General features: G+C 33.9%; 1 protein-coding gene across 8 annotated transcripts; it reads right to left on the minus strand.

Annotated features, from left to right (window-relative positions):
* Positions 1-864: 864 nt before the first annotated feature.
* Positions 865-23,878, minus strand: LOC129323100 (phosphoglucomutase, cytoplasmic-like). Of its 8 annotated transcripts, none has more exons than XM_054969661.1 (9): positions 23,824-23,878; positions 23,632-23,726; positions 23,446-23,523; positions 5,013-5,119; positions 4,077-4,166; positions 2,731-2,812; positions 2,000-2,055; positions 1,137-1,250; positions 866-1,004 (listed from the first exon to the last, which is right to left on the minus strand). In XM_054969661.1, exons 5-9 carry the CDS (start codon positions 4,155-4,157, stop codon positions 906-908), a joined length of 432 nt encoding a protein of 143 aa, XP_054825636.1. In that variant the 5' UTR covers positions 4,158-4,166; positions 5,013-5,119; positions 23,446-23,523; positions 23,632-23,726; positions 23,824-23,878; the 3' UTR covers positions 866-905. The 8 variants fall into 8 exon arrangements, with proteins under 8 accessions (XP_054825630.1, XP_054825636.1, XP_054825635.1 ...); XM_054969660.1 differs by having other exon boundaries at positions 5,013-5,189; XM_054969656.1 differs by having other exon boundaries at positions 5,013-5,195.
* Positions 23,879-25,896: the final 2,018 nt, after the last annotated feature.

Consider the following 25,896-nt stretch of genomic DNA (forward strand, 5'->3'; position numbering starts at 1 on the left):
AATTCACAAAGAAGAGAGATGCAGACCAGGAGAATTAGGAATAGTCATATAACAATGTTCTTGTGCATGATCTCAAAACATTATTTTATTTTTACTTAATTTGAAGAACATTATTTTTATTTCCCCTAAGCTTTAAATGGAAAGTGCAGAAAGATAAATAAATAACAAACCAAAATAAAGCTAAACTATAATATTGGATAATAGGTCCTTGAAAGATTTCAATGACATTAATTTAATACAAAATTACTGCCATCAATTTAGCCTTGACCAATAAATTTATTGTCATCAATTTAGCCCTACGTCATGCTGAACAAATGTATTTTTAAAAATTTCCAAGAATTAATCATGGCAACAATATCTCTCAAGGACAAGAATGGCAGTTCATTCAGGAAAAAAAAAAACAGAGACAAGCAGAATAAAACATTTAGATGTTCTGAATCAAACTCAATTTGTGAATATGTTCTTCATCAATTTTCAGAGTAGTCCCTTTGTTCTGATCATCTCAGCAAGTACATCCATTTTCCACTTTGAAAAGTCAAAGTAGAACTTTAACGTGTGAGTAATAGGTGTTAGTTTTATCATTTATCATGTTATGAAACTTTTACCATGTAATTTCATCAAACGTTATGATTAACTCATCTGAAAGAAAACACTATCCAACCAATAGTAACAGGATCTAGTGGACAAAAATTAAGACAAATATAAATTAGCCCCTGAAGGATCATTTAAAATATCCTATTGTCCTATACATATTCATAGCAACACAAATGATTCCTGAAATCAATAGGTTGCAACCTAAAAATGAAAATTAAGAGATCGAACAACCACTACACTGATAAGAAAGCTCCCCACACTGGACCACCAAACCAGATATCATCATAATCAGTAATAAAAACTTCACAGCTTCATAATTGACTAAAAGTAAATATGGGAGTACCCACCTCATGAGGTCCACCAGGATTATGACTTGCAGTCAGTATAAATGCACCTGTTGCTCTGGATCCCTGGTGTAAAAATAGAATCAGATCCATCGTTTCCATTGACCCAAAAGAAAGATCATTTGTACCGTTGACAATAAAAGCAATGATTTGACAGTTTGAAGGATAATCACAGCAAATTGCAGAACAATAACTCACATCAACCCCCACTCTTTCACGTATAACAGCAGATACAGCAGGAGTTGAAAGCAATCCGTTTTGACCAATCCAAACACGTCTTACTCCATTTGCTGCTGCCATTTTGGTAATAATCTGCAAATTAAATAAAACCTTTAAATATGTATTTCATGATATTGACATTCTGAAGATATATTCTATGCATAGAGAGAACCATGGCATGTACCGTTTCCCATTAGATTACAATAAGAGTAATGATGCAGAGGCAGAACCATATACTCAGAATAAAATCCAAACAGGACAGAACTACATTCTCCTGAATAGAAAATCCATTTCTGACCTACCATTAAATATCACTGCATAACCTACATGAAGTTCAGACCTGGAAACAACAATCTCCAATCTAGTGGTGCTAGAAAAGCCAAGGTAAGGTATTGCCTTTCACAGGTTGAAATCCTAGAAGTGATATAAAGTATATTAGGCTCTGTATCTCTATCACCTCATTTTCTTGACCTCATTTCTTCCCCAATATAAATTAAAAGAAACAATAAATTTCAAGACCAAGAACAAGAACTTAAACTAAGTGCAAACTGTGATAAGGGGATGGAATAGTGTAATTGACAGCTTAGCCTGCACAGTACTATAAAATGCTATCCATATCCAATCCTAAGCCAAAGTCAGCAACAAATTGAGATTTAAAAAACCACCATGCCACTAAGAAAAAAACCAACAAAAGAATTTCCAAGTACCAAGCTATGGCATTGATGTGTTAGGTATTAGCTTCCTTATTGATAAATCAAAATACTGTAGCCACCAAGAAGTTAATCCCACCCAGTTCATGGAGGTTGAGTACATTCAGAAAAAAGTCAGCTGTTGAAACGTACCTGAATTGCTTCCTTTGAAAAATAGCGACCATCCCCTGACACAACAAGTGTAGCACCTGTATACATAATGGTTATAGTTTATTATAGTCCACCACATGCAGCATACTCCATGAAAAGGAGACAAGTGAAAAGAAAAACAGTCTTTAAAATGAAATATATGTAATTCCACAAATCTATATCAACAATAAGAAAAAGAAATTAAAATTCTCTTCTTTATTTCTTTACAAGGTAGAGCATTAATCCTGATCACAAGCACTGTGCCAATAATGCAGTCCATTTAAACAAAATATCCATTGCCATGTAAAGGAAGCCCAGCTAAACAGAAAAGAGGAAGCACATAAAATCAAAATTTCAAACTATATTTGTTGCAGTCCTCCAGATGTGACAAGTACGGACAATCACTATTACAGATGTAAGGTCATGATGACATTTTGATTCATACAACATATTAATCTTGGTGAACTGAGCTAAATTTCCTTCTAGATAGACAAACTAATTCTTCAAACCACTTTGGTGCATTAAAAAAAGCAGAGAAAAGAGGGGGGGAAAACTCATTTCTGTAGTGAATTCTGGCACATGGTTCCAATAGCAGGACTATTCAACACAGGCCTAACATAAGATGGGTCAACCAGTCAAGAAGCATTCCCAAGCTTCGAAACATTGTAAAGTTGAAAACCTATTTAGGATACTCACCAAGAAAACCCAAAAGGATAAAATAGATAAAAACGAACCTCTAACTTTTTCTGAGGTCAAAGCATTGAATGTTGACTGGACAAAATTGTGCAGGTAATTTGGCTGAATGAATACCTTCACCTGAAATGATCCGTCCAATCTATATATTAGATAGAAAATGGAAAAAGCAACAGAACATACACAACTTCTCATGTAAAAGTGATTCTGCAACAACAAAATTCAGTTAAACTCTAATTATCCTGTCTGCAGTCCCAAGCAATCAATGCAAATCATAGTAATTAATCTTGTTCACCATAAATTCATGACATTGAATTTGTAACTTTGGAAAAGGAATATACAGCACATCCACATAAGCAAAAGACCCCAGGCATGATTATGAAGTTAGCCCAGATAGCATAGAACAGACAGATTAAACATTCTAATCTTACAGTTATAAAAAAAAAAAAAAAAAGCCTGCAAAACAAATATAGATAGAACTACAATCTTACCATCACATGCGATCTTCATATTCAATAGAACTGATTCCAATACATTATACATACAATTGAAGCTGCATGACTAGGAATGCAACTTTGCCACATTTTTTTTATCCATTTAGTTGGTTTGCATAGAAAATGCATTAAAAAAGGGGGAAAATTCTTTCAGAATAAAGATAACAGTTCATGTAGACCATGAAATTTGTTATCAAGTTAATTACCATAGAAGATGACAGTGTTTCGGCTATCATAAGATAACACCTCCTGTGATATGTTAATAGACGCCATGCTTCTATAACATCACTAGATGTGGGCTCTGTGCATCGCATGTAATGAGTCAACTAGTGTTGTTTATAATTTATATATAATTTGGTTCTTCATGCATTTTATCTAATATATTGATATTGATAGATGGATGCCTAACACAATCATCCAGTTGTTCAATATAAATTGGACTGATCACTGATTCCATGCAAGCACTAAAATTGATTGCTCTCTTTAACTGATCTATTTAACTCTGTATATCCGAATAAAAGTTTTGGCAAAAATGCAGCATTCTTATCACATAGTAGATTCCAATCTAAATCCTTCCTTTATCAGGAGTCATATCAGTTAAATTTTTCAAGATATCGTACAAGCAGTCAGCTATCAATCAAATCAATATGATCGGATACAGATCAAATTGAGAAGGTAGCGTTTCTCGATAGGATCTATAACTCAAACCTCAAAACAGAAAATTCAGAGAAAAAGAGATTCAAATCCATTGAAGGCTGAAAATTCAAAAATCAAATCACGGAAATGATCAGACAAATGATCATTCAATGAAAACAGATGAAGTTGGAGATTATGGATAAGACACAGCACAGGAGAAAGCGTGAGATAACAAATGAAAAAGACAAAAACCAGACCTTCTTACGGAGACCAGAAGTTCCAGGCTTCTGGCCGTCGAAAGGCGTGGTTTCTATTCGCGAAGCCTTGAAGACCACCATATCTACCTCCTGAACAACGCGAATTTGAGATACTCAATTACAGAGAAACAAATCTAGCGAGAAAAATCAGAGAGTGAGAGAAGGAGAAAGGTGCAGAGAGCGAAGCAAACGAGAAGAGGGATGTACGAGAGCCTTCGGTAACTTCAGTGAGCTTGGAGAGCGGAGACAGAGTGAGCTTTGTGAAAAAATATTAGTACAATGTTCTTGTCTGGATGAAGTGGTTATATAATTAATTACAAGATTAAGGTGCATCTTTGTTTTTAAATTATTCTAGAGGAGCCCGATATTTTAAATTATTTGTGAAAATAATTTCACCTTAAAAGCATTTGGTCTGAGGGAAGGGAAAGGGTTTTAATGAAGGAAAAGGGAGGGGTTAAAAAAAATAATTGTATATGAATAATTTTTTTTTATTAGTGCTGAAATATTGAAGATGTTTTGATATTCTTTAAATGAGGCTTAGCTTTTTTCTCGTCTCAAGTTTTGCTGCCATTTCCAGTCTCAAATTTGGATTTTGTCATTTGGCAGAACACGTGCTTGAATTTATTATACCTGACATGGCATTTTTATATTAACAAGCTAAAGCTACTGAATTTATTTATGTTAAAAATTTATTCTTTAATATTGTCAAATATGGAGGAAATGAAGAAGGAAAAGTAAAAATATATATATATATATTATATTGCTTGATAGTATATGTGTAAAGATAAAATTCTTTTTAACGAACCCACTTCTTTAAGATGTCAAAATGACAGGGTGACACTGCGTATCTACTTTATGTCATGCTTGGTATATAGAATATTAAAAAAAAAAAAAATCCTTATAATGTTACTTTCAAAACAAATATTATCAAAGTACCTCTACGGTGCTAGCGTATGCTCTTAACTGATGCGACTTTGGACGTGCAACGCAGGGACTTCCACGTGGCTGGTGGCTCTTCTTTTCTCGTTTGGTGACATTCCAACCTTCAAAAGTTTATTCCCAAGCATCTCTCTGTTACTCGATGATGATATAATATTCACATGATCTCCCTCTCTTTTCCTTCATATGAATCACATCCTTTATGAAGTTATCAATTATTATAAGATTTTTATTTTGAATAATTTCCTCTTCAAAAAAAAACAAACGCACATGAAGACGGCCAAACTTGCCATTGCCATGCAATAATAAAACATGCATGTTACATGCTTTCCTCCTCTCTGTTTTTTTGGAGTGAAAGGTGACATTCCATTAACTATCAAAACTGTACATCAAGCACTGAAAGAAGCAAAATTACATTAGAGATTTGAACTTAGAAAAGGCTATAAAACATGCATATTACATGCTTTCCTTTTTTTAGATCAAGCAAACCATTTATTTTATGCCATTTTGTTCAAGTTAATTGTCTTGTGAGAGGGCTGTGTGATTGACTTTGATGCTGATTGTTATAGGGCTAGGATTCAATCCAAATGAGGCAATGTCAAGGGCAAAAAATACTGATGTTGAAGGGTTATGCGTCTCATCTGCTAGAAGCCACAAATCTTCAAAGCCTGTTCTTGCAGTCAAGGAAATTTTGGAAGAAGAACCATGTACTGTGCTGAAGTAATTGAGAAAAAGTTGAACGTGGTAGAAGTTGCTAGGCACTATAAATTACATCAGAGAGTTACCCGTGTATATTCAGTGGCCAAGAGGTTATGATTTCCAAGAAATTGTATCATCAATTTTAAGTCAGGAGGGGATACTGAGGAAGCTTTGGTGATCTTATGAATAAAAGTCATTACAGTTGCAGTGTTTTATCACCTATAAGGGTTGCATTTTTGTGGTGTTGTTTATCCATGTTTAGTTTCTCAGTACACGGGGTACCTTGTTTTTCTTTCAACAAATGTATCTGCAGTGGCCATAAGCTTTTGTCATTGTATTCTAGATTTTTTTCCCCCTACTAATAAGATACTCACAGTGATAGTTGAGATTTGCACATACAATCTAGTAAATATGGGCCAAGTCACATTGTGTCATATTTTTAGAACAAGTTCAAAAGGAAATATCGGCCCCTTTGTTACAGAGACTGTAACCGATCCCTAACTTCAGTGTGGAGTGTGGACATTTCTTCAGGTAATTATTTATTGAACTTAGATATTGTCAAATTTCAGATAATAATAATAATAATAATAAATAATTGTCATGCAATTATCATAATATTTTAGTAATTGTCTCCAATATTTTCAAATGCAGAATTTCAAATTTTAAATGCAATCTTCCACAGCTACGGATGTACACAAGGAAAAACTATCTGTCAAAAGATTAAAAATGCTGTGGATATAGTGTGCAAAATAACAATGCACCACCAACAATCAGTATGATCTATATCCGCTTCAAGCCTACAAATTACAAATAGAATCACTTAAGGTTCCCCAGTTTATGGTTCAACAGAGTACCGTATCTAACTCGAAACTTGATGGGTGAGAAACTAAGATACTCTCACCATCAAACTAAAACTTCTAGAGGCGCAAATAGACTCGCTTGGATCCATCTATAGCTACATCAAGACGATAACAATGTTATCTCTTACAAATCAAGTTACTAAATGGTTGTAACACTCCATGGCTCAAGAATTGTGTATCCAATTAATTAATTTGCAAGTTTAACTGTAATCATCATACCTGCAGCTCTACCCCTTCCATTCATCTATGCAGCTATAGCTTCAAACATAAAATAGCATTCAATTGGAAGGCAGATGTCCTTAAAGAATTTGACCATAAACTTCAACATAGGGGATATAGAAAGTATTTTGCTCCTATCACGATGTAAGACGTCACACTCTCTAACAATTAAGGAATTCAAGGATTCTGGTACTTCTCCATTTGGCGAGAATTGAACTTCTAGACAACGACTCATGTCCAAAGTTTCAAAAGAGAAGGGAGACTTTGGAGGAAAGGAAGGAACTTTAAGATTGGACAATTCTCTAATTGAAGATGGAGAAGTTTAGGCATGTTACCATTTTTCAAATCTTCCCAGACTAGAAGGTTTGGCGTATTGTTGAATTTTAGTTACAGTAAAGAAGGAAAAGACATGCTATAACCTGCAAAGTTTTCATTCTATAGTGTCCAAATCAGGCATGTTATGAAAGTGAAGAGAATTGAATTGAAAGTTGGCCAAGAAACGGGAGAGCAGTGCATTCGAAGCAGTTATGTAAGTAAATGCTTTGTAGCTAGCATGCAAGATGATTGACTTAGGAGCCAATCTGGGAATGTGGCACCGCTATAACCTAATATAGTTAGCTTCTTGATCAGATTATTGGGCCACAAACCTCCCAAGACTTCTGGTGCTGCTTGGTGAGATGTAACCTTCCATTCTAACAATAACTTGTCCAAATATGCTTTCTGATCTAACTTTGGCTGCAGCAGCTTCTTTATTATTTGTAACATTTTCAAGATTGGTGATGCAAATGGCTCCCCGATCAAAAGGTAATTCATATCTTTAAGCTCCTCAATTTACTGTCCCTCCTCTTTGGCCACAAGAAATGCAAATAAAGTTTCAAGAATTGTCAATCTTCCAAATTGTGCTGGCATAGAGTTTATTTTCCTTTTTATATCCAACTCAAGGTGTCGAAGACTTGAGTTCTTCATATCTATAATCATAAGAGAAAACTTCAAGCAATTTTTCGCTTAATTGTTTCCAACCCTCGTAGATTTGTGATTGATTCTAGCAAGCTTTCAATGATTATGTTTTGAGGCATCAAGATGACGAAGGTGCCTCAAATTATCAATTGTATCAGGTAGTATCCTAACACTAGTACCACTTATTAAACCCTGATTTTAATGATTACAAAATAAAGAAAATTTTGTTTAGTAGAAAAATTTAATGGCATTTAAGGAAATCAAGAGGTAACTAGACTCTTACGCATTAAACTCTGATTCCTAGTTCTTTCAAGTCCTTACACCCATATTACTTTGGTTATACTGATATTGATATGAAATGTATTAAATTCTAAAGCCTTGATTCCTTGTAATTTTCTAAGGGAGAAGTGTTCGACTTTGCCCAGAATCTTTTAAAACTTATTTCGTTACAAACCTTTGTTCTTTGAAAGTATTTCAGGTGGTTTTAATCCGTCATTTATAATTGTTTCGGAACACTAAAACTTATCCATTCTTGGAAGATCTTTTTCTCTATACGGGTACTAATCTTGCTTATACAAGCTCTCTATACCCATACTAATTCCTCTATACCTATCCTCAGCTCTCTACACCCATACTATTTCCTCTATACCAATACTCAGCTCGCTATACCCATACCGATATTCTCCATACCCATACTATTTCATCCATACCGGTCCTTGTTTTTTACGTTACATCTTATATGGATATGGACCTTTCTTATATGGGTACAGATTTACCTTATATGGGTATAGACTTATCTGCACCAGTACTATTCTTTGTTGTGCCGGTGGTACTATTCTTACGTTCTCCCCATTGCTCCAATAGAAAGAGGTGGATCTGCTTATAGTCGTGCCCGCGGCTCCAGGGGAGCGTCTAGAGGCCAGGATGACTGCAGATCAAGGTGAGGACCACCATGAGGTGATACTGGAAGAGGCTTCCATTGCCAGTCGCAGCCACACTCACTGTGATCTTTCTGGCTAGGGGAAGAGGCAGGGGTAATGCTAGAGATGTTGCTGGACCTTCAAACTCACTCATGTTTTTTTTATGATCCCCTTCTCTGCACGTTGTGAACTACATACGTTGTGAACTGCATGTTTTAGTAGTTTTTCTATAATAAAATTATTGTTAAGCATGTTGAAGAGAAAGGAATAATGAGAAGAAAATGAAAGCACAATATTCATTAACCATGAGCAACAAGCTCAATGCAAACCAACCCTTGTTTATAATTTATAAACAACGTAGTTCCTTACATATTTTATTTAATATATTGACATTGAGATTGAGATTGATATATGTATGCCTAACACAATCGTCCAGTTCTTCAATATGAATTGGACTGATCACTGATTCCATGCAAGCTCTAAAATTGATTACTCTTTTTAACTGCTCTATTTAACTTTGTATATTTGAGTAAAAGTTGTACCAAAAATGCAGCATTCTTAAATTTTTTAAGATAATATACAAGCAGTCAGCTATCAATCAAATCAAAATGATCGGATATAGATCAAATTGATAAGGTCTCATTTCTCAATATAATCTAGTAATTCAAACCTAAAACAGGAAATTCAGGGAGAAAGAGATTCAAATCCATCAAAGGTTAGAACCTCAAAAATCAAATCACGGAAATGATCATTCAATGAAAACATATGAAGTTGGAGATTATGGATCAGACGCGGCACATGATGAGAAAGGGGAGAACAGATTTGGCACAGTGAATTGGGTAAGGTGACTGAAAAGTGGGGAGATCCTCACCATGTGTTTATATCTAATAGCTGGGAAGAGAAGGGTGTACACAAAAACTTTTCATCTGCAAAGCACCCAAATTTTTTTTATATACCTTTTAAAACCTATTTTAATTCTGCAGCCTTATGACTCATTCATTTTCTCCCTTCTTAATTGTAGCCTCCTCATCGCCTTGTTCTATAATCTCTTCAACTTTTCCTGGTCGCCTGAGTAATTAATGTGACGGAGACGAGAAACTACAAAAGAATCGGAGAGGCTTCAATATTCCTCTGCAACTTTTCGTGTTCGTCTGGGTGTCAGTGTATTAATATGGAAAAATAGCAACCAACCTCGAGAGCAAATTAATATCAGTCAAGGATAATTGGACTTCAAAATTACAATCTCTTAGTTCTTGACTGATATTAATTTGTGAGATCAAAAGACTAAATTATCCCTAAAAGTTAAAAAAAAAAAGTCACCTTCCCATTGTCACTACCATTGGACCGTCGCCAAAACCTTACTGGTAGCAAGGTCACTAGAGCCTCTGCTGCCACTAGTAGGGTAGTTGGTGGCCGACCACCTAAATTCCAATGCCAACAATATTTTTATTCAAGAAATATTTGGTTTAGGTGGCTAAGAGAGGGTTTGATCCCATAACCCCTTGGCCACCTAAAAAGAGGCTACCAAGCCCTTTAATTATATATATAAAAAATATAAGTAGTAAACCAATCTTTTATTTACTTTCATATTATAATATAACAGTGTGTTGTTAATTCATGAACTATGCACTTGTTATTTTATTAATGTTATTTGTTAATCTAACATGGACAATTGTAAATTGGGAACTTCAAAACTTCATGCATTTTACTTGTTAAATGTTCGAATGTATTGTTGTAAATCACTAATAGTTTATTGTTACAACTTGAATGGATACTTGTTGAAGAGGGACTAATACCTACAATTAAGCAATTCCTATCAAGTTTTCTAACTTGTTAAAACTTAAATAAATTGTTATTAATTTTGAATGAATTGTTGTGATAACCTAAATTTATAATTGTTCATGAAGGATTAACACTTATACAATTAAACCCATTTTATCCTTTTTTTTAACTTATTAAATCTCGAATGAAATGTTGTTAATTTAAAATAATTTGTTGTTAAAGCCTAAATGGATACTTATTGATGAAAGATTAACACGTACAATTAAGCTCATATTATCGGTTTTTCTAACTTGTTAAAGATTGAATGTACTATCATTAATTTAGAATGATTTTATCAACAAGTATTCATTCAAGCTTAATTGACAAATGCATTAATTTTCTAACCCACAAGACATCCTATGGAGATTTTGATATTTTTATTTTTGACAATCCGACCCGTGATTATATAAGCCTCATGGCTTTAGACATGACTAGACTTTAGTCCTTTTTGCACAGTTTCTCCATGGCCTTGTATTCCAAAAAGAAAGAAAGTAGTGCTTTAAATATAATTTTGTTATATAACCTCTTCGTCCAGACAAAAACATTATACCAATAGTTTTTCACAAACCCATCGACATGGTTAATCTTAGATTGTAACTTTAGGTCATTCATTATCTGCTGCATGCTGGAGAAGGCAATGTCACTTTAAGAAAGTCATCCTTAGAGTAGATCTTCCTACATTTGGCTTTCCATATATTCCAACATGTTTGGGCAAAGAGTCTCTGCTAAGGGATTCTTCTAGTTATCCAACTGCCTACATCATTCTTAGCCCAACTTATCCAATCCTGCACATCATAAGAGAAGAAGATATTAAGTTTTATAGGGTTTACTAGTCTTTTCTATACCTTTTGGGCTTCCTTGCAATCACGCAACATATGAATAGAGGAGTTAGTAGAGTTATAACTAAGGGGGTATGTTCACTACTAAGGAGTATTCACATTAGTACATGTATAGTTGGTCTGGAAATGATCCCAAATAGCCTTCCGAAGGAAGTTCTTAATTTCTCATAGGTGGGCCATTTCCAAATCTTGGACCAGATATTAGAGCAATTTTGAACTTTTCGGATCTCTAAAGCTTTATAGGCAGATTTGATAGAAAAGTTGCTATCAGAGGAAGCTCTCTAAATAAGAACATCTTCTTTACCTTGTTGGTTAAGAGGTCGAACAAGTGCAACCTATCTAATGACCTCAGGATAAAGGTAGCATTTCAAAAGGTCAAAATTCCAACCTCTTGCAGTATTACTAAAGTCTGAGACTCGTGCATGAAGAATAGAGTCAGTATTATGGGAGGCATATTTGACAAGAGGAGCGGGGAAGGCAGACCATTTATCATACTAGAACAATATTTGGACACCTTTATCTACTTTCCAACATATCTAGGATGTGAACTTATCCCAAACTTTGCATATGCTACTCCAGGTAGAGGAATAAGAGCTAGGTTTAAAAACAATTGGAACTACAAGTCTATCACATTTATATTTGTCACATAAGACCCGTACCAAAGGCAATTCAATATGGTGATGAGGGCCTAACAAAGTTTCATGATGAAAGAAAAATTTTGACTCTTGAGCTTCTTGGTGCCAAGGCCCCCATCTTTTTTGTCAGAAGTGATGTAATCCTAAGAGAGAAGATGAGGTTTTTTGTTCCCATATGAAGAATCCCAATAAAAGTTCCTAGATATTTTTATCTAACTCAGCCAAGACATTATCGAGTAAGAGCATAGTTTGCATGATATGGCTAGGCAGAGCAAAGAGAACAGATTTAATGAGTATAGATTTCCCTACGATATTAAGATGATAACTTCTCCAACTAGCTAAGTGCGAATTCACCTTATCAAGAAGAGGAGCAAAGGTAAGCTTAAAAGCTTTTTCATGTATAAGTAGAATTTCGAGGTATTTCCCAAGATTTCCTATTAGGGGAATTCATAGCTACTCACTAATCTAAGAATCATGATTGATATTGACATTCCTGGAATAAAATAGTTTAGATTTATCAGTATTGATTCTCTATCTAGAGGCACAGCAAAAGTATGAAAGGTATTATTGGATGATCATAGATTGAGATAGGGATGACTCTCTATAAAAAAGTAAAAGATCATTAGCAAAAAATAAGTGAGATATAGGAGGTCCATTAGGGGTCAACCTAATTGGCTTTCAATTATTTTTGTCAATACTAGTGAGAATGTAATGGCTTAAGCATTCAATACAAAGAACAAAAAGATAAGGAGAAAAAAGGTCCCCCTAATGAATGCCTCTGGAAGGTTTGAATTCCATAAATGACTCTTCATTCCAAAGTACTCTCACCCTTGTAGTAGAGATAGTGGCATGAATTAATTTCCTAAGATGGCTATTTATTTTGACTAATTTGAGAGTGTTATCAATAAAGGTCCAGGATAGTCTATCGAAAGCCTTTTCAAGGTCATTTTTAGAGCCATAAATCCTCATTTTTAATTTTGTTTATCATAGAATGAATGGTTTCTTGAGCAACAATGATATTATCACAATTTCGTCATCCTTGAATGAAGCTGCATTGATTATTACTAATAAGATGATTCATACAAGCGCATATACAATTAAAGATAATTTTGTAGCTCACATTATAAAGAGATATAAGATGAAAATCTTTCAATCAAGTTGGGTGATCAATCTTAGGGATCAAGGTAATGAATGTTTCATTAATCTTTCTAATAGAGTCGGGATCTTGAAAATTTTTTGGTAAGATTTATGATGCTATGTTTCAAATCTTCCCAATAAGAGTGAATGAATCCCGCATTGATGCCATCCAGACCTAGGGCTTTGAAAGCCTCGATATCAAAAGCTATATTCTTAATTTCATCATCAGTAACATTTATATGAAGGGTTTGAAGCTAAATGTAAGAGAGCAGGAAAGTTTCTTTTGGTGGGAAGCTTAGGTCTGACATTGTCTTCTTCTTTGAATAGGTTTTCAAACTAGGAAGTAGCCATCTTTTTTAATATAATTAGATCATGAATCCAAGTATCATCATTCTCTTTAAGGGAAAGAATTTGATTCCTTTTTTTTCTTGATAATAGATGTAGTATGGAAGAATTTAGTATTTTGGTCACCTCATTTTAACTACTTGCAGTGAGACTTTCGGAACCAAATTAGTTCTTGCATGAGAACTTTGTTGTATTCTTCCCAAAGAGACTTCTCCGGCTCTTTAAAAAATAATTGTCACTATGGTTTCTATTTTTATCAATACCTTCCAATCTTCTCAAGATTCTTTTCTTTTTAGAAGGTATGCTGTGGATGTTTTCCTTATTCTAATTAGAGGCAGAATTTATAAATTTAGTAACTCCCTCATTCCAATCATCATTGGTCCACAAATCTTTAACAAGAAGATGCAAGGAATCTTTAAACATCTAAGCAGCATGACATCGAAAGGTTTTGGAATGATGATTTTAGTGCTCCTCCTAAGTAATTGAATTCTGATTAGATGATAGTCAAATCCATACTTAAGCAAGTGAAAAGAGTTGGCCTGATGAAATTAAAGTCTCTATTTTGTGTTGGAAAAAGCCAAATCCAAACGTTCTTTAATATTTCATTTTTCTCAAGTAAATATGTCACCATGGAAGTTTAGTTCAAGTAGATTGGAAGAAATTATACAATGCCTAAATTGCTTCATAGACCTCTAATTGAAATTATTTCCCCTAGATTTATCCTAATAAGAAAGGTAGGCATTGAAGTCGCCTACATTTAGCTAAGGATCAAAAGTATTTTAGCAATGGAGATGATAGAGTCCTAAAAGGGGTCACGATTGTAAGGGTTAGGATCATCATAAACACAGGATAGCATATAAAAATTTTTTGAAGCTAAAAAGTTGACCCTACAATGTAACAGTTAAACATTAGAGTAAATATAATTAATATTGAAAATATCATTATTCCATGATAACCAAATATTGCCAGCATAACTAGTAGCTTCAACTTGAATCTAGTCAGAAAAACTCCACAATTTTATCAACTTTATTACCACTAGCTCTAGTTTCAAGCAAAATAAGAATTTGAATATTATAAGTATTAATGATTTCTCTTATACAGTTAGGAAAATTTTTTGCACAAAAACCCCTATAATTCTAGCAAATAATATCCATAATAAAAAAAAAGGAGTAAATAAACCTAGATTTAGATTAGTCTTTTAATTTTTAGATGCTTCTTTAATTGAATCATCACTAAATTCATCATCCTCAAGATCGTCATTATGGGCTTGATTATTATAATCTTCATCAAGCAAATCATCGTCATGAATGCTTGTAACATCCCAGTTTTTAATTCCCTAATTTACTAAAATAATAAGGATAATTAAGTTAGTTGATGTGGTGTGTAGTTAGAGGAGAATAATAATTATTTTTAGTTGAAATTTTAGGTATAATTTAGATCCAAAGTGAAATTGGGTCACTTGGGATCAAAAAGTGGAAAAAAATAAGCTGAAAAAGCCTTTACGTCACATGTTGCAACGCGTATACAGTGCGCCGTGGCACACAGGGCCATTAGGTAAGGGTTGTCTTCTCTGTACCACATACCGCGGCATATGGGGACATGCGCTGTGGTGCACGATACAAATTCTATAGTTATCAGTCCCAAAATGAGACAGAAAAAGAGAGAAGGAAAAAGGGAAAAATGAGAGAGACACACCAAGCTCTGCTAAGGTTTACTTGTAGACGACATTGAGAGTATTTTAGAAGCTACAAACACCCAAGGTAAGTACCATACTCATTAATCTTCCCATTTCTTTTACATTTATGAATTTATAGTTTGAGTTTGATAGTAGAAGTGGATTTTCAATCCATATAGGTTATGGGTTCAAATTTACTTATTTTAAATGGAGTTTGTGGTGGAGTACATTAGAGTATCTAAATGTAGTATAATGAAATTTTTAGTGTCTTGGGTTGTTGGGCACCATTAATATCCAAAAATTTTATTTATATAGGTGGTTAGAAGATTGTAACCCCATTAATGGGAATTTAATGGTTCATTAATATTATTGGGGGCTAAAGGTAAGTAATAAAACTTAAGGAATAGGCTCAAATTCTTGTAGAGTAAGTATTGGGCAATTTAGAAGTGGAGATTGAGGGTTTAATGTTTGAGTTAGTAATATTGATGAAATTCAACTTGGTTAATTGTAGTTTTGGCTCTTGGTCACCTATTAGATTGGAAATTCAAGCTTGGAAGCTAGTAGATTGAGGGATAAACCTTTGACCTCTTAAAGGTTTGAGGTAACCGAAGGAACCTAACTTTAGATAGTTATATGTTAATTGATTGTTAATTGTGAATGTTACGTGCATGGTTGATTTTTAATGTAAAGGCATGTGTTAGCTTCAATAAGTGTATGAAAATTTGAATGTGCACAATGCTATTTTGGCTTGAAATGCAAATTGTGAAATCAGGATGGTTTTTTAAACTATGAACATGTATGTGTCTTTGGAAAAATGAATATGATATTGTGTTGAGATAAATGTGTGTTAATGAGAAATGAATTTTTGAAGATAAGTGAGAATAATGTTGAAAAAATGATGAGGATACATACTTGGGTAGCGCATGATCGTGAGCCTAATGTGATATTGTGATAATGGGTAAATGAAAATAAAAATGTTTAAAATGATTGAGTATTATATATGGCAGATCAGTGGGTGGGAGTTCACTTAGGGATTGAAAGTAAATAAAAATCCATATAATATTTAGGCTACCTTCAGTGCACGGAGGTATAGTCTTTTTCCCACAATTTGTTGAGGGATTATCCTATAGTTTATTGAGGGACTAGAACCTAGCTATCTCTACTAGTTCAATGAGGAGAATAGCCTAGGGTATGAGATGCCCTAAAGATTCAAGAATGGGAAAAGTCGTGGTCTGAGAGTGAGATATGTGATCTTGGGTCGAGTCATACCTCACGATTGGTGAGCTTGGGTAGTCCAGTCATATAAACAGAGCCCTATTTAGTATTAGAGCCCACAGTTTTAGTTGAGAAAATAAGGAGGATATAAGGTTGGTTGATCATTGTCTAAGTAAATATATGAGACATCACACGTGTTAAGTTGTGGCAAGTCATAAGAATGAGAGGTCATTTCACAATTTTGAAAATATGGTGACAGTACATGTAAATCCTAGTTTTTAATTCCCTAATTTACTAAGGTTAATAAGGATAATTAAGTAAGTTGATGTGGTGTTGGTCAGAGGAGAATAAACAGTGTTTTTTGTTAGATTTCAAGTATAATTTAGGTTCAAAGTGAAATTAGATCACTTAGAGACCAAAAAGTAAAGAAAAAACAAGATAAAAAGCCTCTGTGCCATATGTCATGGTGCGTGCACAGTGCGCCTCTCTGTACCACATGCCGCACCGTTGGGGACATGCGTTATGGTGCATAGTGTAAATTCTATAGATATCAGTCACGAAAAAGACAAAAACAAAAAGGAGAGGAGAGGAGAGGGAAATAGAAGAGACGCATTAAGCTTTATTAGGCATGATTTATCAGAGGATTTGAGAAGGTTTGAAGCTCTAAATCATCCAAGGTAAGATTCCTAAACCCTTTTTCTCCTTTCCTCTTCCATTTTCTCAAGGATTGAGTTAGGGTTGAATAAGGATGATGATTTCGATCTATATAGGTTATGGGTCCAAACCTATTAACTAAATGGAGTTAATGGGAAAGAATAGATTAGTATCTAAACCTAGTATAAGAATTTTTCAATGTCTTAGGTGTTAGACACCACCATTAATATCAAAAAAATTCATTTATTATGGGTGGTTGGAAGATTATGATGCCATTAATAAAAATTTAATGGTTCATTAATATTATTGGGGATTAAAGGTAATTAATAAACTTAAGGAATAGGCTCAAACTCTTGTGGAATGAATATTGAACAATTTAAAAGTAGAGATTGAGGGTTTAATGCTTGAGTTAGTAAGTTGATGAAATTTAACTTGCTTGATTGTAGTTTTGACTCTTGGGCACCTATTAGATTGAAAATTTAAGATTGAAAGCTAGTAGATTAAGGGGTAAACTTTAACTCTCAAAAGTTTGAGGTAACTGAGGAATCCTACTTTGGGTATTATATGTTAATTGATTATAAATATATTTCTAGTTGTGACTTTGCATGCATGGATTGATTTTTAATGTGAAAGCATGTACTAGCTTCAATAAGTGTATGCAAAATTTGAATGTGCATAATGTTATTTATGTAAATGTGAAATAAGTTAGTTTTAAACTATGAACATGCATGTCTTTGGGAAGACTAATGTGGAGTGTGTTGAGGTAAATGTGTGTTAAATAAGAAATAAATGAGGAGAGATGTGATGAAATGTTACTGGATGCCTCACTGGGTAGCGCATGATCATAAACCCAACGTGTGAATGTGATAAACAATAAATGAAAATGTAGAAAATGAGTGAATATCATTTATGGCATGATTAATGGGTGGGAGTTTGCCTAGGGATTGAGTAGAGAAAAAAATCCATATAATATTTAGGCTGCCTTTCAGTGCATTGGGTATAGCCTTGTCCCACAATTTATCGAGGGACTGTCTCATAGTTTTTAAAGGACGAGAAACTAGCATTTCTCTACCAGTTCAATGAGAAGAATAGTTTAGAGTATGGGACACCCTAGAGATTCCAAGATGGGGAAAGCTGTGGTTTGAGAGTGAGTCATGTGATCTTTAACCGAGTCATGCCTCATGATTAGTAAGTTTAGATAGTCCAGTCATACGGACAGAGCCCTATTCAGTGTTATAGCCCACGGTTTTAGTCTGAGAAATAAGGAGGATATAAGGTTAGTTGATCATTGTCTAAGTAAATATATGATGTATCACACATATGAGTTATAGTAAGTCACGTGAATAAGTGGTCATGGTTATGTATCTGAGAATATGATGATAATATACCTAGTATAGGTGAAACAAAGATGTTATTAATGAGGACGGATGAGTTATAATATGTGTGTGTACATGTCCTAAGTATTTGGTTTCATATGCATGTACTTGTTTTATAATTGATATATAATTACATAGGATAGGTTTTACCTTAGTTATTGAGTAGCTAGATTCACCTCTTTCATTTAATACTTTTCAGGCTCTAGCTCTGGTGTAAAGAGGGAGAAGGCTCAAGAGGTTAGGAATTAACACATTCCTATAATATGCCTTTAGCTTAGATTTATTTGTGTAATAAAATTTGAATGCCAATTCTAGGTTGCATGCCATCTCACTTGCACTATTTTGTTGTTGCAAATGTCTGATTTATATTTTGGGTCCTGAGTATTTGTGTATGTTGAGATATATATATATATATATTAAGGCTAAAAATACTAGTGCAAGCATAAAAATAGATATTTGAACATGTTTTGATTGATTTGGATACAATGCAATGACAAATTGCCTCTCTATTTTTGGTAAAAAGGGGTTAAGGAGTGAATTTTGGTAGTACTGTGGTTTAAGTGTGTGTGATATGTTGTACTGGTAGTCTTAAGTCTAATGGACATGATCCAAGTGTTAGGAAAGGCTTTTACGATACGTTGAGGTTTTGGACACCCATTTTGAGTAAAAGTTGTAAAAAGTAGTTAAAATGTATTTGGGTGTCCAACTTCCTAGTGTGACTTGTTTTAGAAGTGAAACCTGTGCCATTAGCTAGTTCATGTAAAGAGTTTTTCATAAACACCTAGATCACGTCATTCGGACGTCAAATAGAAAATCGGGACGTATTGAAAGTTCCTCGATTATGCTATTAAATGACAGCAGAATCTGTTGAATTTTTGTGTAACATGCCATTGTGCATGGCATAAAAAGCAACACACCATGATGCAATGTGCACAAGCTGTGGCGCATTTCCCTGTATCACAGCACATGTTTTATTTTTCAACTATTTTCGAATTCTTTCACTCTTCTAAGGTATCCCATACTTCCGTAACTTGTTTTTACTCTAATATAAGGGTTTATGATTGTTATAAACTTATTTTGATTATGAAAACTTAGGATCCCTTGGATTTAAACTAAAACTTAGTAATTACTCTTGGACTTAATCCTTTAATTACCATGAGTTTAACTGGTTAATGATGTTTAGTGGAGTGAGATATAACAAATGTCATCATCAATGTCCTTATGAATGAAGTCCTCTAAAATATCTACCGGTCTTAATAAATTGTTGTCAGATTCTATAATGGAAGAATCATTGAATTGAGTTTCTGAAACAAAGCTTTGACTATTTTCTAGGTTAGGAGGCTTTCTCTGATCAATGAGAGGATTGGAAATAATTGGAGAAACTTGTTGAGAGTTTCCTAAATCATTCATGGCTACATTCTAGATGCTAAGATTAGGGGAGAATTGAGCTTTAGCTTTGATTTTATGTGTCATGAGATTTAATGGTAGGCCGAGTAGCATTTATGTTTTAGACTTATCTAAAGAGCCCAAATTTCTCTTATTTCCTTTGACAATACTATGAATTCTTTTTGTGGGCCTATTCTGCACGTTATTAGATTGTAGCTCCTTGGACTCTTTTTTGTCCAAGTTTATGGTTTTTAAGCCTTCATAATTAAAAGATGACCCAATCCTTATAACCCTTTTCCCTTTCTCTTGTACGCTTAGATCAGAGTCCCTAGGAGAGTCGACTGTTACCTTTTATTCCCTAGGTCTTGCCCTTTTCACATCTGTCATCTCTTTCTTTCTCCACACTTGTCTAACAACCTTTGTAGGGCAATCTTAGCTTAGTCATTTCTTAAAGGTAACTCAACTCTTCTCTAATCTTCTTTCTCACGATCTAGGGTGGCTAGGACGTCGAATCTTGTCCTAGTTGAGAGGTTAGGTCCTCAATTCTAGTGAGATGGTTTATTGTCCATTGTGTATCTCAAGTTTTATGCATTTCTTGGCCATCTGAATCCCATGAACTCATTGAACTCTTCCTTTGGTAAGTTCTAATTTTTTTCCTAATGGACCCAGATGCTGATTGCTTCTATCTGCTATTTCTTCTTGTTCTTTCATTGGATTGTCATTGTTATTATGGTCATCTGCTTTGTATTTCATTGAATTTGGTTCATTCGTGGTTCTATTTTTAGGGTTTAGGGGCAATTGTTTTTGTTGTGTCCATAGCATCCAGAACCAAAACAATGAGGTTCAAGCTTTCATATTCTATGTTGTACAATTCATGTCTGATAAGGAGTCCTAGTATAAGTTTTTTTTAAGATCCACTTACACATTAAGGATGCTTTATCAAACATCACATTATGTGAGACATGACAATGCCCTATCATCATATCACAACACCTCCATCCTTTCCATTCATTATCATAGCCCACGAATATACAACATATGGCCTTTTTCTCAAACTTGCTTTGCTATTGTTTAGGAACGAACACATAACACATACTTTTGAATACTAAAAAATGACTCACTGTGGGCTTAGTCTTTTATAACTTCTCATATGGTGATTTGGATTTGAGTCTTGCTTAAAGTAGTCTATTAGTCACATAGACAACCGTCTTCATGCACTGTGGCCAGAATCTTGGAGGTAAATTCCTAGCATGAAGCATGCTCTTACACGTCTCTGCCAAATGTCGATTCTTCTTTTAATGACTCCATTTTGTTATAGTGTGTACGGACACATCAACTAACATTATATCTTATTCTCTCTTATAAAGTTGTAGAACTCATATGAGGTATTGTCACGCCCAACAATATGGGAGTGACTGGCATAGGATATGCATCAAAGCACACATCCTTTAAGCCTAATTCAAGAAATGTTTTATTTTAAAAATACTTTTCTTTTAAATAAAGCCTTAATATTTTTGTAAAAATTCTGATAAAATCTCCCCCGAGAATGGAATCTCCTAAAATTTTATAACGCAATAATTTTACATAGAATATAATATCAATCAGGAGCTTAGCTCCTTCCAACTAGCAAATAACATATATTAAATTAGAAACCTAACTATAAGCTACATGGAGCAACTAACCTTACTACGAAAACAAAATACGTGAGTTCAGATATTGATATTAAAAGGAGATAATGCTAGGCAAAACTCCACCTAAAACAGATGTATGCCCTTCAAAGTAAGCAGTACGATTATAGTCAACTAATAAATTTGAAACCAAAATAATTTCCAATGAATAACGTCCCAATGATAAATAATTAAATATAAATAAAAGAAAAGTTAAAAAAAATAATGTAAGTTAAAAAGACAGCGATCTCCATAAAGATTCAAATAAATGTAGAATAAAAGGATTCTATATAACTTTAAATGAAATCTTGAACCATTAAATTATCATATCAAATATTGTTATAACTTAATTTCAAGGAAGCAAATAAAATAAAATAAATAATTAAAAATATATTGCTAATTAAAACCAATGGGATATGAAATTATTAAATAATTAAATTCATATTTATAGGGACTTATTAGAATAATTAATAAACGTGGACACACAATCCACGAGGGCAAATAACCAAACGCGGCTTATGCCACGAAAATAAATGTGGACACACAGTCCATAAAGGTAAGTAACCAAACACAGCCGAAGCCACGAAACAAACGTGGACACGTAGGCCATGAAACAAATGTGGACACACAATCCACGAGGGTAATACAAACCAAACGCGGCCAGAGCCACGAAACAAACGTGAGTACTATACTCATGAATAACCATCCCTCCGTTCCATGTGCGTTGGTCATTGCACGAGGTTAGCACCTCCTATAAACACCTTGCTAGCTAGGTGTACCATGGCACGCCAAGGGCTAACGGAACTGCCGTTAGCAACTAGTGTTCTGTATAAAGTTTCTTTTTAAAATTATTTTCAAACATGCGAGAAATTGATCACTATTCAATCAAATTTTCCTTTCAATGTCGAACTCGCATGAATGTTTTCCGTAACAATTCAATAATTTCTAAAATGAAATCCCACAATTAGAATTCAAACTTGTATTTATTAATTAACTAAAATGATCAATTCTGATAAAATAATTTCACAAAATAAAGTAGTAATTTAATCAACAAAAATATCTCATAATTATATTGTTGTCGTAAAAAGAATTGCATAAAAATGTAATATTTGAATAAAGGAGATTTTAATAAAGTATCAGTTGGGACGCTATTCACTTACCTATCATTTTTAGAATTCAAATTTCTCCTCTAACTTTAATCAAATTTCTGCTCTTCCCAACTCCCTATAAATCATTAAGATTTTATTCAATGCTCAACCATCACAATAATTCCTTTTCCAACCTCACTCACTACCAATATAAACTATAATACATTTGAAACTTTTGAAAAAAAAAACTCACTAGCACTTAGTCAAGGCCACCAAACATACATCATTTCCAATCTGCTCATAAAATACTAGCATTCGATATTTCATCAACAATTATCCATCTTCGACAACTCAAAAATCACATTATTAATTTCAGAGGCAAATATTCTTTTCTAATCCCTTCATAACCACTCTAGTATTAAATATTTTCTTAAAAAAACTATCGGTCTCCAAGAATTCTAATAGTTATACATATTTTAAATTTCATAGTCAAATATCCTTTGCAACATCCAAATTAAAATTCATACTGCCCACAAGAATCAATGAAACTCCATGAATATTCAAAAATCAACTTTAATTTCTTCTAACAAGTACTTCAACGTCCATACTATAGTCATCATTCCTCAAGTTACATATCTCATGTTTTTTTTAAACTTAATCCTAACCAAATCTTCACTATCAACCAATTTAAACAAAATGAATTTAACTCAAAAATTAGCCTATACACACACACACACACACACACACACACACACACACACACACATCCTTGTCAAGTTTTAAGATAATTTCCAACTGAATATTGAATTTCCTCCTCTCTACAACAATACGGCAATAGCAGAACATCCACAAAGAAAATCTGTAACCTCACACACAAAAACATAACATACTTATACTCACAGCAAAATCAATAATGAAAATGTTTGAATCCCCTCACCTCAACCAAGCGACATGAACAAAGAAAAAGGAGGTGATAATCGACGCTGCAGCAGGTAAAAGAATGAGATCCGATTGACTTCCTTACAGCAACAAGAACAGAGGAGGGAGAAGCAGCATCATTAACCAAGAACAAAGTGGAAAACCATCAAAAGTGGCACAAGGAAAGACGGACCATAATCTGTACCTCAACACAGTGGCACACAGTGAGCTAGAAGAAAGGAAAATGGAGAGGTTTAGCTGACGTTCAGCGACAAGAAAATGAGCTCCACCTTCAGCTAGCTGTGAACAAATCGACCATAAATGCTCACACCGGCGATGATCGAAAACAGAAAAGGAAGGAAGTGAAAAGCATAGAAGAGGAGCGAAAGAATGAAACCTGAAGCAGAGCACTTCTCTCTCTCTTGACAGATCTAGAATAATCAAAGAAGGGGCTGGAAATTTTTTTATCAGATGCAAGAGGGGCAGTTTGGTAATTTTATACACGAAAAGCATAAAAATGAGATTTCCTAGTCTTCATCAAACTCGAACACGGGACCTGATGCCTAAAACTTATGCCATCTACCACTATACTCCTTCTTATCATAGTAATTCTAAAACTAATATAATTACCATTAAAATGTAAACTTATATATATTTGCATTTTTAAATTTTTTCTTGAATTCCTAGGTTATTATAGGTATACTCTCTAAAACACTCTGATAGCAAGTTGAAATATCCTCAGAAAACTAAACACTATTAATAATTCAAATCAATAGTAACCAAGAGATTAACCCTTAAGGAGATTACCAAGTTATAATTTCAAAATAAAGGGATTTTAAGTTTTCATAACTTCAAATAAGTAAAAACTAACCATTAATTCTTAAATTAGAGTAAAATTAAGTTACGGCAATATAGGATACCTTAGAGGAGTGAAAGAAATTGAAAATAGTTGAAAACATCAAGTTTGCTAAAAAACAAAGTAATGTGCCGCAACTTATGCACTCTACCTCATGGCTTGTTACTCTTTGTGCCATGTACCACAGCTTAGGCGCCAATGCACTGTGGCATGTTGCATGTGTTCATGATAGCAGATTCTACTATCAAATGGCAGTAAAATCGAACAACTTTTGACACACCTTAAATTTCTGTTTGATATCTGAATGACATTATCTAGATATCTACGAAAAACTCTTTTCATAAATTAGCTGATGGCATGGGTTTCTTTTCCAAAAAATATCACACCAATAAGTTAGAAACACATTTTTATCACTTTTCACATCTTTCACACATAAAAGGGTGTCCAAAACTCAAAATAAGTGCCAAAAGTTATTCCTAACACCTAGACCATATTCATTAGACCTAGGATTACTAGTATAACACACCACATGCACTCAAATACTAAATAACACAAAATCACTCCTTAACCCCTTTAATATCAAAAACAAAAAAGGGAGGTAATTCCATTGCATTATATCAAAAATCAATCACATCATGCTTAAAACAATTTTACTATACTTGCACTAATATTTTGACCCTATTAATATATAAAACTTATCATACACAACTACTCAGGGCCTAAAATACAACTCAGACACTTTAAACAACTTTATAGTACAAGTATAAACAAAATACATCCTAGAATTGGCAATGAAATTCTATACACAAAATAAACAATACCCAGAGGCCTACACTAGGAATGCACAAATTTCTAAGTCTCTGGAGCGTCATCCCTCTTTGCACTAGAGTTAGAGCTTGCAAAATGTTAAAAGAAAAGGGTGAGTCTAGCCACTCGATAACTAAGGTAAACTTATCCTATGTAGTTGTATATCAATTGAAACAAACACATAAGCATTAAAAGTGGATTTTTCTTAAAGCACGCCTTAACACATAATTTTACATAGATCACAACACATCATATCTTAATCAATTCTTTTCTATTTGCTCACATGGTACATAACCACAAGATACTTAGACATATGACTATGACCTAATATATTGACACGACTAATATAAGTCAACCACGTGATACATTATATAATCACATAGGCAATGATCAACCATTCTTATACCATCCTTATTTCCTCCAATTAAAACCATGGGCTATAACACCGAATAAGGTTCCATCCATGTAACTCAACTATCTAAACTCATCAATCATAAGGTATGACCTGGCTAAAGATGACATGACTCACTCTTTAGACTATGGCTTCCCTCACTCTCAAATCTCCAGGGTGTCATATACCCTAAACTAATCTCCTCAATAAATTGGTAAAGTTAGCTGGGTTCTAGTTCTTTGACAAACTATGGGATAGTCTCTCGATTAATTATGGGATAAGGCTATACCCCTGTGCACTAGATGGCAGTCAAAATACCATATGAATTTTAACTACTCCCATTCTCAAGTAAACTCCTGCCTACTAATCATGCCATGTACGATGCCTACTATTTTCACAATCTTATTATTCATTAT

The sequence above is a fragment of the Prosopis cineraria genome, unplaced genomic scaffold, assembly GCF_029017545.1.
Source record: "Prosopis cineraria cultivar Desert tree isolate PC_DT_omini unplaced genomic scaffold, ASM2901754v1 PC10, whole genome shotgun sequence".
NCBI lineage: Eukaryota > Viridiplantae > Streptophyta > Magnoliopsida > Fabales > Fabaceae > Prosopis > Prosopis cineraria.